The sequence below is a fragment of the Diadema antillarum genome, unplaced genomic scaffold (assembly GCF_040938485.1).
Source record: "Diadema antillarum isolate AM-2024a unplaced genomic scaffold, OU_Dant_1.0 scf00000164, whole genome shotgun sequence".
Lineage (NCBI taxonomy): Eukaryota > Metazoa > Echinodermata > Echinoidea > Diadematoida > Diadematidae > Diadema > Diadema antillarum.
The window spans coordinates 1,337,572-1,352,155 of NW_027271053.1; the positions used below are offsets into that span (position 1 = coordinate 1,337,572).

General features: G+C 37.7%; 1 protein-coding gene across 1 annotated transcript; it reads left to right on the plus strand.

Moving 5' to 3' along the window:
* The first annotated feature begins 1,364 nt into the window (after nt 1-1,364).
* Nucleotides 1,365-11,689, plus strand: LOC139722376 (uncharacterized). The gene is made up of 7 exons (XM_071633683.1): nt 1,365-1,445; nt 2,326-2,476; nt 4,627-4,718; nt 5,665-5,914; nt 7,289-7,564; nt 8,361-8,518; nt 10,811-11,689. The coding sequence occupies exons 1-7, from the start codon at nt 1,365-1,367 to the stop codon at nt 11,663-11,665; spliced, it is 1,863 nt and encodes a 620-aa protein (XP_071489784.1). The 3' UTR covers nt 11,666-11,689.
* The last annotated feature ends 2,895 nt before the right edge of the window (nt 11,690-14,584 follow it).

Sequence of the window (14,584 nt, forward strand, 5' to 3'; positions counted from 1 at the left end):
CTCTTGAAATGCAGATAACGATTTTACACTTAAAACAGAATATGGCGATGGAAAATCTTGATGAAAAACTTGATCGTATAAATATAACAATATCATTTTTTTTTATCCCTGGAACTAGGACTGAACATGCTTGTTTTTACGTAGAGCCTGTCATCTTTCGTGTAGTTTGAACATAGTCCAATATAACTCTAAACAGACCTTCGTGTTTTGTATTGAGACGTAGACTGTTATATATTCAGGTAAAGTTTCACCTCATTCATATTTTGTACTTTTGGTATTGTACAACTGTACATTTCCTGTGTGAAAATAATTTGAAATTGAGATTGATAAAAAATCATGTGTGATGGTGACAAAATGCATTCCGAATAAATTTAGATACAAGTTACTCACGTGCATGTTATCATGCCCCAATACAAAATGATGTATATTGTTACAATCATGTGACGAACCCAAATTAAAGAAATTGTTGCAATGTGCAAAAACACTGCGTGACCTTTTATCTGTATGAACAGGGAATTAATTTCGACATACCAACTTTTGAGTTCGTTGCAGCCGACTTCACTTTTGCAGTAATGTTGTTTATTCTGTCAAACCGTAGGGGAGACAAAAACGACGCACTTATTTGTGAAACTAAGGCTCTGGGCTGCCACATCGGAAGTTCACTTTTGATTGATACCTCGAGCACCTTTGATATTTTGTGGGTGAGATTATCGAATGGAGCAGAGGAGTGTCGGAGACTTGTCTCTGAAAAAAACTTAACAGGTAATGAACCAATTCCCGTAATAATATGAATTTATATTACTTTTATGCATGCTTACTTGACGTTAATCGATTCAGTCGTCTATTCTTGTGTCAGGGCTTGGAAGTTTTAAATTGATCCTGCACCACTGTTCGTTTGAATACAGAAATTCACTTCAGCGCAGTTTTTAAAGGTCCATAATTATCCAAGTTGTGCCTCTATAAGGGTTACATTTGAATAGATGACACGATCAACTTACAACGTTCAATGTAATGGTGCCGGAGATTATAATTGGTTTGCAATGGGGTTTTTTTTTTCCGTTGTATGTGTGTTTGTTTGCTTCTTACTTCTCATTAGAAGTGACCTTGGAAACTCGGTTATTCATCTGCACCACATACTCATGACAGTGTGCGTTTTAAACACTGTCCTACTGACCGAACATACTGTGTCTCATATACGTTTAGTTGGACCTCCAGATGTTATTGACGCACGTGTTACGGACGCAGATGTCAAGTCCAACGGGCTCGTTCTGGGGATGCAACTACGAGGACCTCCAACCGCTCTGTCTTACAACCAGTACAATAATACTTTTGATACCCCGTCTCAGGGGGGAGAGCAGCTCAGCATGGGTGACAAAAAATTGCTGTGGAAACATGTAACATGTAACGTGTTTCTCCTCAACGCATCAGGTTTTCTGGTAGCCCAGGTATTCTTATTTCATTTTTATTTAATTAAAGTCCAGTTGTGCAAGTTATGGAAATAAGTGAAACAAGAAATAATAAGATTTTTTTTTTAAATCAATCTGTCACACTGAGCTGCACTCTCTCTCTCTCTCCTGCGAACGGTTGTAAGGCGGAATCCTATTGTTGTAAAAGACAGATTGGTGTCCGGGGTTTATCACTCACCATAACTGACATTGCTAACTAATATAATGTAGTCATCATATTGACAATATTAGTCATTCTCGTTTCACAATAAAAGAAGGTTCATCAATGATATTTGCATGCGTATAACAATTAAGCTCTATACAAAGGTTACACCCCCCCCCCCCCCACCACACATATTCTCTATACATTGGTCCTAGTCTTAGAATAATCATGGGTAGAGATTACACAGACCACACCGACATTGTTTACACTGTTTTACTAAAATTTTACGTTCATCAATCTAAACCAGTTTGAGTGTCATGTTTTCTGTAGATTCTGTAATTTGTTACGTATGCTGATTTTGTAAAGTTATCTTTTCGCTGAAAGATGCAGATCAGGAAATGTCCTAGATCAATTGAAAAGATACAAAATATCTCGAAACTCTCGCCACCTTCCTTTTAAATGTACGATAATGCAAATGAAACCTTATGTGACATGATTATCCCATGCCTAAGTCATGTCTTTTCTTATTTAGATTATTCTTCTGATAGCGCGAATAAAGTGTTATTTTTAGTCTAGATTTATTTGTTTCCAATCTTGCCCCGTCTCCACCTATTATCTAAGATCTCTTCGTCCTCTTTTTGTATACAAACATACATATATTAAACACAAACGTATATGCTCTCTGTAACTCTCTGTATTAATATATCCATTATATAGAACATCGGTAAAGCGCTTACCCCGTCGGCACATGTTGAGTTCGGAGATGTGGAACCATTTTCGGAGTACATAGTGAAGGCACAGTGTGAAGTTGGTAATAACGGGATGAGCATCAACCATACTATCTACAGGACTAGAACACCGGAACGAGGTAAGCGCGGCAAAAATTGTCGCTTCTCATCAGCTGAATATAACGTTGACGATCACTTATATATGTCGCCCATTTAAATCACTAGCAAATGCCTGATTTCTGAATAGTTTGTTACTGCAGTGTAAGAACGAACAACGATGACCATATGAAGAAATTTTGTAGTCTATTCAAAACAGAACGCCTATCCTTGTATTGGCTTGAGTAAAGCGAAACGATCGCATAACAAAAAGTGGGCTATGGCGAATAGGCCAATGGATTTGAAAAGGATAACATGATTCAACAGAACACTGTCTTAATTGAATTTGAATGTTTCATAATGACTATGATGTCATCATAAGATAAATCTTCTATCGGTTTGCTTGACTTTTTTTTTCGATACTTAATAATTTTCAATAACCTCTCTATTTTCAGTCTTATGTACCTAAAAATCACGATCCTAGCACACTTGCACCCTTTACGAATTCATTTCTTCTCTCTGTCGATTCCTTTAAAAAGAGGATTTATAAAGAATATGTTTCAAGGTATATTCGTGCTAGGACATGCGAAACTTCTGCGGTGATGACATCATCCTCAAACGTCAGCCCATGTGTGTACGACCAATACAGTACCACTTCGTTGTTTCTAGAGTAAGAGATTAAAACTTGTAAACTTAGGAAATTTAATTGTTATCGTTCTGTTCGGATGGCTTTATTCTACTGAATATAGTTGATTCTAATGTGGGAAACCATAGTAACTAGGTAAGGAATGCTTTTGGTTTAGTTTGAGTTGGATCTATTAGTTTGTTCCGTTACCCTCGAAGATTTTAGGCCAATTCACGGCACTGTCATGCTGTCTTTTACCCGACCTGAAAATTGTCTATGAAATAAATGCTCATTATGTGCTGCTTGGTAAAGACGAAACGTCAATTCAATTCAATTCAATTCAATTCAACTCAGTTCAGTTCAATTCTATTCAAATTTTATTTCATTTTTTAAAGAACATACATATCTCATTTTCCTTAGTAACATAGAATAAGGTTTCATAAGCAAAACAAAGTAAACTGAGAGTGTATAAAAGAATTGTGGAACGTTGTAGTAATAATACGCTGTAGTGAGAACTGAAGTAATAAAGATTGAATAGCAGTGAGCAGACTTCGAAAAATGGAGGACCCCACTAATTATAAAGCTTGCAGAATATGGACCCTCAGGTACAGAATGTTAATAGAAAAATAAGATAATGCACAAAGAAAAAAAAAGGTTTGGAAAGAAGTCTGGAAGCCCATTAAGAAGACTGAGTAACAAACAGATACACGTACACGAGTACGTACACGAGTAAACATTAAACGATACTGAAACAACAATGAAACAAAGAGAGACTAACAGACAAAACAGAATGAGACAAGACTAACATGACATCAGGAAGACAATACTTGTAACGGACAGAAGGCACACCAGTCAACGCAAGAGTACAAAAGTGTCCAAAGAGAGCAAAATCTACGTGAAAGGGACATATCAGATGAATTATGTTATCTTATACATGTATTGCTTAAATTGATGTTGCCATGTATAGAATTGTGGTATCTATTGTATCCTTGAGCAGACAAACTGAAAAACCCAACACATATTACATGGAACAGAAATGATGACTGAAGAGATTAACATTGTTCCTGTAAAGAAGCAATGTAATTCCTTTTCCATACCACTTACTTAGCAAGTTCGCTTGTGTATCTCATAATTATGCATGCTTTCTTCTTTTGCTCTGCTTCCTTATAAGGCACCCAATCATCCATTCTTACGTGAAGTTACTATGTTGTCATCATCTTTGTTCACTGTAATATGTTATTAATTTTGAAAATATTCTAGTTGTTCATCCCATCCACTATAACTTCTTCACAGCTCTGTACCCAGTATAACCAATTTAAATATGTTCAAATGTAAAAGTTTGAAAGCCTTCGTCTAATTTAACGCAATGAATACCACCCACACAACGCAATTGCATCTTGCCCTGACTTTGCATTGTGTACAAATATTCTAAATAACTTTTCGACACTTTCTAATGTAATTTCAAATGAATAGCGAAAAAAGTTTAGTAAACTTTCCTTGGTTATTGTGTTAGTTTTCCTGATTTTCATGGCAGTCGTTGTTCAATTTGCACCTTGCATGCTGGCTCAGTTCCATCAAGTGGCCCGAAAATCCTGGAAATCGTTTCAAAAGGACTGGGCTGCGAGAATCCAAACGAGAGAAATGTTACCGTAACTATTCAAGTACGAACTCCATTCTGATGCTATATCATTATATACACTGCTACTCCATATTCAAATGGATTGTGATTTAACTGGAAGTAGAATTTATACCATGCTAAGAAATCGTTAAAAATTATATAATGGCTAAAAAAATTCAAAATATCATTAAAATCTCTTCCTAAGAAATGAAATGAACAAAATAGCTGTCATCAGTTAATTCAGATTGCGTTACAATCAATACGTTTTTGTACATGATAAATCAATTAGGCTACATGAATTATGATGCTTGGCTGAAAACGTAACTATGTACAAACGCATCGAATGTAATTTGCATAATTATATCAAGGTGGCCAAATGAATTTTGTTTCCATGCAACGAAGTAATATTTGGAATAATTTCTGATTTTGAATGAACTTTTATTATATTTGTGCTTGATTTCATTCTGTTTCTTGTATCTAAAGTGTACATGAAATAATATGTTATAGGCCCCCTTTACATTTTATAATGATCTTAAGAACGAGCGGCTTATACGACAAAAATCATGATTGATAGAGACATTTAAAAGTTATGAATAATTTGATTGATTGGTATGTAAGTTCATAAGTGCGGTTGGGCGAGGAGTAAAGCATCTGGGGTTTATACAGTATGTTGTAAATCGGGTAATGGTTGCCTCCAGCGGAACTGGGCATTGTTATATAGGAGATGTATAGTTCACCTTTGATACATTACATATCATCATAAAATTCATTTCACGTTTGCAATTAGATTAGGAACAGGGCAATAAATCATCCACGAGAATTAGTATATTGTTCCGCCCATGTTGTCACATTATAAGATATGCATGGTAACAAAGTCGTTTCATATGACCCCCTCATCCCGTAAGAACAATACGACTTGTTTTGATGTTGAAATATCATGTAATCGGTCTTCTTTATTATTTTTTTTTTTGGATCAATTTGTGTGCTAGCCTCCTGAACTGGAGAATCGGAATGGCATCCTAAAATCCTACGATATCCGCTACCGGCTTCGGCCAGAAGACATGGGTAATAGGAAGTGGAACTCTTTGGTCCAATCGGTCCCTTCCCCAGCCCGGTATTCGATTGAAGTAGTCCTACCTGGTCTTTCCCGATGGGATCCCTACGAGATCTTCATCTACGCCAACAACTCAAAGGGAGGCACCGGGAGTAACGTGCGCACTGTTGACCCACTCCGTCCAAGTGAGTGTTGCCCTACTGTCGTCCGAAGTTCGGACGATAAAAGCCTTCGCACCCATAGCTTTTCATTTTCTTCAGAATGCTACAAAGAAACAAAAACAGACTTATATTATCAGAAAATGAAAGAATCCCCAAGACGGATGAAAGACCCATATATTGTTTCTACGACCTCGGCATGAAATATGTTTTTGACGTCATGTATCTAGTTGATATGTGTGTTATCTTTTTAAGACTTTCTATTATACCATCTCATTTAAATGTGTATACCGCTGCTCATATTGACCATGATAACTGAAGAAGCAATTTACAGAAAGCTCCAGGAAACACACGGGAGATTCTTGTAGGTTAGAAGAGGTAGGCCTATTTCTGGAGTTGAGGGCCTGTCCCTGCTGGAAAGAGCACAGTGTCCCACAGTGTGAGAAACATAGTGTGACAGTGTGAAATCTCTTCACACTGTTAAATTTGAACATTTTAACAGTGTGAACACAATGCGAGTCATCAATTCACAGTGTGAAACAAAGCATTACTGTGTGAACACTCTATGAAAACCACACCACAGTGTGAAATCATCTTCACACTTACGTTTTGACATAGTCGACCATGTGAACACACTGTGAACTCACATGAGACACTGTTCTTTTTCAGTAGGGTTAACTTTATGTAGTTTCAATACGATTCCATGCACTCGGCTGCCACTCTCCTTGAAGTACTCACATCACCTCTTGATGCGCTTACTCGCATCTGATGACGATTTGAAGTTTTATTTATGATTTTTCTTGTCACTGTATCCTCAGTATGATTGTTGCATGAATAATGTACCATTAATTACTATGACTGTTGCCTATGTTTCCCAATTGAATATTTTGTATATGAGGATGTATAGTATAATGTATACGGTATAACTGTTCCCCATCCCTTGTTGCCCCACTCGAGTCCAAAATATTTTGTTTTTACACATTTTGGCATCCTGTCTGGTTTCCAAAAGTTGTCTTTCATCATGGCTTGTACAACCTCACAAAGTATTATAAAAATTCTGCTATACTTTTGTCCTCGTTTTTCCTCGCTTGGTTCACCGCGTCAGAGAGCGCATTCAAGGGCAGGACAAATTTCGGATTTTGAATTCTGGGTATTTCAAAGATATCAATATTCTACATCATGTAGAATTTTGAAAACCGATTTCTTCAGGAATCCCTTTTCTTCATATAAATTTCAATTCAATATCATCGTTTCATTGACTCTTGCATTTCGAGTTGATTGTATATCAAAAGATAAATCTTGACTCACTTTCATCACCATGGCAACACGCAAAATTGTATCTGTGTATCACCATTACTGAGCTCCTTGTCCCTTCTTTTCGGATTTGAATCTCCGTGTCAGAGCGATCAGAATCTCGTCTCGTTAACCTGACGAAGACGCAGATCGAATCCAACGTGTGGCTGATTAAATGGCTCCCTCCCTGGCCGAGTGGAATCGGTGGCTGCGTCAAACATTACGCAGTGAAGATCAATGACAAGCAGGTTGCCTCCGTGAATGATTCATCCTACACTTTGAACATGGAAACGTTGGGGGATGTGAAGCTGAAGATTGCGGCAGTGATTTACAACGGCATTGAATCATCGTTCGAGGGAATCTCATCGGAAGAAATGATCTTCGGTGCGTTTGTGTGTGTGTGTGTGTGTGTGTGTGTGTGTGTATGTGTGCGTGTATGTGTTTGTGTTTGCTTTATTAGGGAAATGAATGTTATTATATATGTAATACGTATATACTATGATATACGAATACAATGAACTATACACAACGACATAACGTGCATGTGTAATCCCTCAGTTTGAGCTTCGTATACCTGATATTTTACGAATTTTAGATGGTAAGAACCAAAGTCTAACTTTTGACTTTTACGAAAAAAATTAAATGTGACTCTTTTACGAGTAAAAATATACATTCATATTCGACTAATACGTTCCCTGTATTTATGAATCTGTGATGTCGAGGGAAACACACAAGCGTTTCCTGGAGGTAACAAACCAAAGTTGGCTTTGAAGAAATAGAGAGGCAAATCTGAAGATTCTAAGCTTGATATGACCGGGTTTTTGTTTCTAGTGTGTGCGAAAACTAAATGGGCGAAGGGAAAGCCGATCAAACTATTTATTTGTATGTATTTGTGTATGAGCTAACCTTTGTAGAAGGAAAAGTATAATCACAATACTCTGCAGAGTTACCATGACCAACTAACGCACTGAGACTGGAATGGTATATTACAATGATCACTATACATTGATTGGCAAAAACGTGATATTGGAATGTTTTTTTTTTTCTTTGCATGCAGTGTGGACATAAAACAGGTTGTCAAACGATTCTCAGTCTGTTAAACAGACATGTAATTTGGCCTTTTCTTGAATGCTGTGATATAAAACTACGTCACGTTTGCGTTATTTTTCTCCTTTTTTAGATTCGGGTAAGAAAAGCGCCCTCAGTATTGCATGGATCAGTCTGGGCGTAGTCCTACCTGTTGTCGTCACAATGGCGGTTGCCTGCTTAGTCCTGATTGTCCGCTTTGGACCTCGAGCAAAAGACTCCTTTTTTAACCTCAGCGAGAATCGAATTTTGGTAAGACCTCCAAATTCTGTCAGTTACTTGTTTTTCCGCACACATACGAATCAATAAAATATCCACACAGGACTTTAGCGCAGTGCGTGTTAGAATAATATGTGTAAGTGATAGAATATGTGGGAGAGTGTACTTTTATTTCTGCCATACAACAAAGAATCAACCAATGGCCGTAATATAATGCGTCTAGCCAAGGATGTGAATTTTGGAGTAGCACTGTATTAATATACACTTTGTTTATATGCAATTGTCATATTGCATACTTTCGTCGGAAATAAAATAAAAGGAAATTAAATTAAATGAGACGAAACGATTAAACCAACATATCTCTATGAATATTGCGAGGACCCGTGTTATCATGTCATAAAAAAGTGGCGCACAATTTACAATCACCTGGGCCCCGACGAGAACTATTTTGCCCGTCAGGAATGCATTCTGCTTGTCCCAACATGCTTCAGACTGTCACATAGCTGTCCTGTGGGGTAACCAAAAGCAAATAAGATGTATGGGTGTACAATGATTAGTTCATCACAGAGATTGAAATAGCATGCCATTATTTCCTTGACCGGACCAACATGGAAGTATGATTGATGTAACTCCTGGAAACACCCACTCCAACATCCATCAATCGTGTAGTTGTTTTATGTAAGTCCATCGTGGTCTCTCAAGTATCACTGAGAGTGTGCAATCGTTCAACATTGATCAGAGTAATAGTAAGACCGGGATAATATCACAATGACAGTGCAAAATGTGAATCACTGAGTTTGAATACCAACGTCTTTCCTTTTTTTAATGGGGATTCAATTAATCACTTTAATTGATATGTTTTAAGAGACCTCTGATGAAATGCTCTTAAAAAGGGGGTGGGGTTTCAGCCTAACACCATGTGATATAGTCCTCAAAAGAACTGTTAAATGTTAAAGAGGATATATGAGTGGAGAGTAGGATACAGAAGAAGAGATTTTTTGGCCGCTCTTTATAGCTCTTAATACTGACAGCACTAGGTCTATAGTTAAGAGGTGAGAGGCGAAATAGGATCGACTAGTGGAAAGTTAAAGGGGAAAATCCAGTCCAAATATAAGTTAATCTAATATAATAGGAAAGAGTAAAATATTACAAGTTCAAGGGTAAAATTTTGATCGAAATCGGATGAAAAATAAGAAAATTAGGACATTTTAAAGTTTCACTAATCTTTGAGGAAACAGTTCTTGAACGGTCAATATGAATATGCAAATGGTAAAGTGAGCATGTCATTCCCTCACATCTTGCCCTATAGTTTGTACATAAAATTTCAAAATTTCCAGTCTTTAATTCAAACACAATTATGCCCGAGGCTCAAATCCTGATATATCTAACTGATCACTATTCTGAAGTTATTCAACCGGGAAGAACATTATGTTTCAGACTTCAATGACAGAAACATTGAAGTTTCGTCATTGCTTATACAAGATCAATGGAAAATTGTGAGGTTATGACATGTTCAGCTCACTCATTTGCATATATTCACTGTACAAGAACTGCTTTGCAGAAATTAGGAAAACTTCAAAAAATATCATAACTTCCTCATTTCCATTCGCAACTCGCAACATTTTACTTGTTTTCATCAGACTAACTTATTTTTGGACTGGATTTCCCTTTAAGGAAAGGGTCATTCTTCAAATTAATGAAAAGGGCTATTCTTTTGCTACAATGTAGTTACGGGCAGGAGATAGAGAGACGGTGTGGAGAGAGCGAGAGTCTGTAGCAGGGGGTTTGAAAAGAACTCTGCAGAGAGATCGTGAAAAAGAATTGACAAGTGGACAGTTCGAGAAATAAGAAGAATTCTTTTGGTTTGAATTACTTCTGAGCGGAACTAATATAGAGAAACAGGCGGAGAAAGCATGATTATTGTAGAAAACCGTTCTGAGAAAAAAGAAAATGTAAAAAGGAGCGATGGAAGTTGATAGCTGTATTCCCCACTAGAGTTCAAGTACATGTGCCATATCTCAAAGAGTTCTCTTTAGAAAATAAAAAGAACAAACTATTAAACACTCTGTGGACATTATGACAATTGATATGACGTAACATGGATATTTTTAACGACAAATTTGGAGAAATACATTGCAGGGAAGTCAACACAAAGAATGATCATGATCATGAATATCGGCACGCTCCACTGACATGACCCGTATACATGAGTGAACTGTGAATTTAGATATAATTGTTTGTTTGTTTGACTTGTGTATGACAAAGCTACTATGAACTATTTCCAAGCTTGTGGCATTTCAACTTTCTTGGTTTAACATTTCACAGAATTCACGAAAGACCATGGGTCTGCAGCGACCAAAACCACCGCCTGAACAAGAGGTTTACAATGAGATGCCCGACTCCCCATCTTCACCTGTCTCCGGGAGTACCGAGGGGAGGGTAACGCCCTTGCTCATCCAGACGAATATCACGTCATCATCCTCGACAGGAGCAACGTTTCATCCACAAAACTCAACCAGTTCGAGCTCCATCCTACAGAGCGTTACAAACAGTAGCACGAGTTCTCCTCAGAACCGCGTTTCCATAGAAACGAACAATGGTGACACGCCCTCCTCCAGCAAGCAGTGCGCTCTTCACCTAGCTCTGTCCTCCCTGGAGACTCAAGAGGATCCAGGGATGAGTTTTAGTGAAGATAGTCTCACTTCCAGTCCCCATCCCTCTTCTAATTCGTCGGGCTACGTAAGCTACCCACCGCCCGGCCAGAAGAGAGAGACTACAGCGAACCCAAGGAAGCCTGCTGTATCTCCTGCAGGCGACGGATATTACATCTTCAACGCCCTCACCAACAAACTACAAGCCGTAACGGTCAGTACGGTAGATAGCGACTGCGACGTTAAAGACGCAGTGGATAAACGCAAGGAGAGTGAAGTGACTCTAGAGAGTGGAACCTTTGATAACGAACTTTCTCCTTCGAAGCTGAGCAGGCCTCCGCGTTCGGTCCATCCGCTAGAGGCGAGTAGTTTTTATCCCCAACCTGATGTCGAACTGTGCAGCGGCGTAGATACCTACACCAAACTTTCCACTCCACTCTCTCCAAGGAAGAGATCCCAAACCGACCAGTCCGGCGAACTGGGGGCGGACCAAGAGATGGTACATGGAATGCAGCAAGCCCTCGACTAAGTTGGACTTGTTGGTGTGGATTAAACATATAGAGCATTTCATAGTGTTCTACTTTAGGGTGTGTGACCGTAGATACTCCGGGAGTCCGTTCATGATATGCCTGTTGGGAGTCTGTTTTGGATTGCCTTTTTATGTGCTTCAACATGCCCGAAGTCAGAGCAAATCCTATTTTTCTACGTTATTTTGGATACATTTTCCTTCATGAATATGTTTCGATCAATTTTCACTTCTCAGTGCATTTCCCGTATACCAACCAACAACTACCGTTTTACTCTGTGTCTCATTTGTTTCTGCTCGCTATTACAAAAAAGCCGCATGTCTGTACATGTATGCAACAAAATACAAGTAGTCTTGATTTATAAGCTATTTGATAACGCCTTCTGGTATAGTCTGGCATTTGAAATTCTCCAATTTAATACTGTTTTTAGGACAAGCTTCATATCCTTACTCATTCATGCAACGTGTAGAAAATTCCATGAACCTGCTGTTCCAGTTACTTGTTACGTAACGTTGATACTCGATCAACTCACGCCTAGATACGACTGTCAAGGACCTCACTTTGTCATAGTGAAACAAACTGTCTATAGAGGTTCCTCATTATTTGGTTTTTTCTTGAAATTTTCCACTACCTGTATACCAACCAACTCAGCCCTTGAAATTATATACCTGTCCTTAGTGCGTACTTATACAATTTGCAATGCACACCTGTCACTATCACCTCTTCGGATGTTATCCCACGTAAACGCCTGCACTTCTGTCATTGCTTATCATTGGAATGTTGTTTTTGAAAATTGTCTCAAAGTGACAGATGGAAATCGAATCTACGAACATGCATTCCTGGTAAACAACCCATCATGTAACTTGTGTTTGTTTGCCACCAAATATGGCTGAAGAAATTAATGCAAATGTACTTCCTGTTATGAACAACGAAGTATTTGATTATCAGTCACCTGTACCAAACTCTCCCTTAACGTGTTCTAATTGTGAAGAAGGCGACAGCACCGATTTTATCACATCTTTAAATGCAGAAACCCAGGAATTAAATCTGGATTTTGATTTAAATGATATTTCACTGAAAAATGTATCTTCTAATTATCTTTTGGAAAATGATATAGTTACATTGTCTCATTCTAACCCGAAAGATCTCTTTGTTTCGCATATCAACATCAGAAGTTTGAATAAAAATTTTGATCAATTTCTTTCATTTGTTAACGAGTTACAATTTAGTCACATGATCATTGGCCTCAGTGAAACTTGGCTAAAGGAAACGTCGCCTTCTTCTCAATACTCCATCAATCGTTTTAAATTGCTTACCAATAACAGAACCGGGAAAAGAGGTGGCGGAGTAGGTTTTTATGTTTCACAAACTCTGAATTGTCAATTGTTACATGAATACAGCATTACCTCAGAATGTATAGAGTGTATTTTTGTGGAGGTTATAACTCCGAACAAAGGTAACATCATACTGGGGGAAATTTATAGACCCCCGCATTCTAACCCTACTGAGTTTATTGGGTTGCTTCATGATCTCCTCTCTGATAAATATTTTGATAACAAGACATGCATTATCATGGGAGACTTTAATATAAATCTCCTTAGTTATAATGATACTACAGTCTGTCAAGATTTCCTCTACCTTATGTTGTCCAAATCCTACATTCCTTTTATAAGAAAACCTACTCGAATTTCCGATGTCACTTCAACTCTTATCGATAATATATTTGTTAATAATTTATCTCTTGATGTTACATCTGGCATTGTAGTCTCTGACATTTCTGATCACTTCCCGATTTATACCCTTGTACCTCAGTTTACAGCAAGAAAAACTCCAACATCTAACCATGGTATTCGTGACATGTCTGAACGCAATTTAAATAGGCTCAGGGAGGGATTTGGGTCCGTTGACTGGTCTCCTGTCTACAACGCAGGAAATGTAAACTCATCCTTTGAGGTTTTTATGAAAATTTTGATAGAAACTTGTGATAATCATATACCTTTGTTAAAACAATCTAAATCTAATTATAAAAGAATACCAAGACAGCCTTGGATCACGAAATCTCTTCTTAGGTCTATTAATAAGAAAAACAGATTATTTTGTAGATACCGTAAATTCCCAAATGTTTCAACTAAATCTCGTTATGTTTGTTATCGAAATACCCTGACCTCTACGTTACGCTTAGCTAAGCAACAGTATTTTTACCGACAGTTCGATAGATGCAAATCTGATATACAGAGTACGTGGAAGGTGATTAACACAGCTTTAAAATCCAGCACTAAGGCGAATTCTCCAAATCGTATTCTGAAAGAGGGTCGCCTGATAGACAATCCAGAGGAGATGGCAGATGCATTCAATGACTTCTTCGTTAACCTTGGGCCAGATCTTGCCAAGAAAATACCTCGCTCCGGGACACCTTTTCATTCGTTTCTAAGGGATAGGAATGCACACACTTTGTTTTTTGTTCCCATTGTTGAGGAAGAAATTAAAGAAATTGTTCGCAAACTAAATAACAAGAAAAGTACAGGTGATGACGGAATTTCAGTTTTTCTGTTAAAAAACATAATAACTGAAATAATTACTCCCCTTACTTATATTTTTAATCAATCTTTGTCGACTGGAAAGGTCCCTGAAAAGATGAAAATTGCTAGAGTCGTTCCATATTCAAAAAGGGTGCTGAAGAATCGGTTAGCAATTATCGTCCAATATCTCTTTTAACTTCAATTTCAAAAATCTTAGAAAAGCTTGTTCACAAACGAACTCTTAGATTCCTTATCAACTGCAATATTCTTTCGAATTTTCAGTTTGGTTTCAGAAAACAGCATAGCACAACCCACGCTTTGTTAGCTTTCATTGATAAAGTAGCACATGCTTTGTTTTTCTCGACTTCTCGAAAGCGTTTGATACGATAGACCATGATATTT

What these genes read in the sequence shown, in the direction of transcription:
- LOC139722376 (XM_071633683.1), top strand. Translation starts at nt 1,365, where the DNA reads ATGGGTGACAAAAAATTGCTGTGGAAACATGTAACATGTAACGTGTTT. An exon ending in CAGGTTTTCTGGTAGCCCAG is followed by an intron (nt 1,446 to 2,325) that starts GTATTCTTATTT and finishes TCCATTATATAG; the next exon opens with AACATCGGTAAAGCGCTTAC. An exon ending in ATCGGAAGAAATGATCTTCG is followed by an intron (nt 7,565 to 8,360) that starts GTGCGTTTGTGT and finishes CTCCTTTTTTAG; the next exon opens with ATTCGGGTAAGAAAAGCGCC.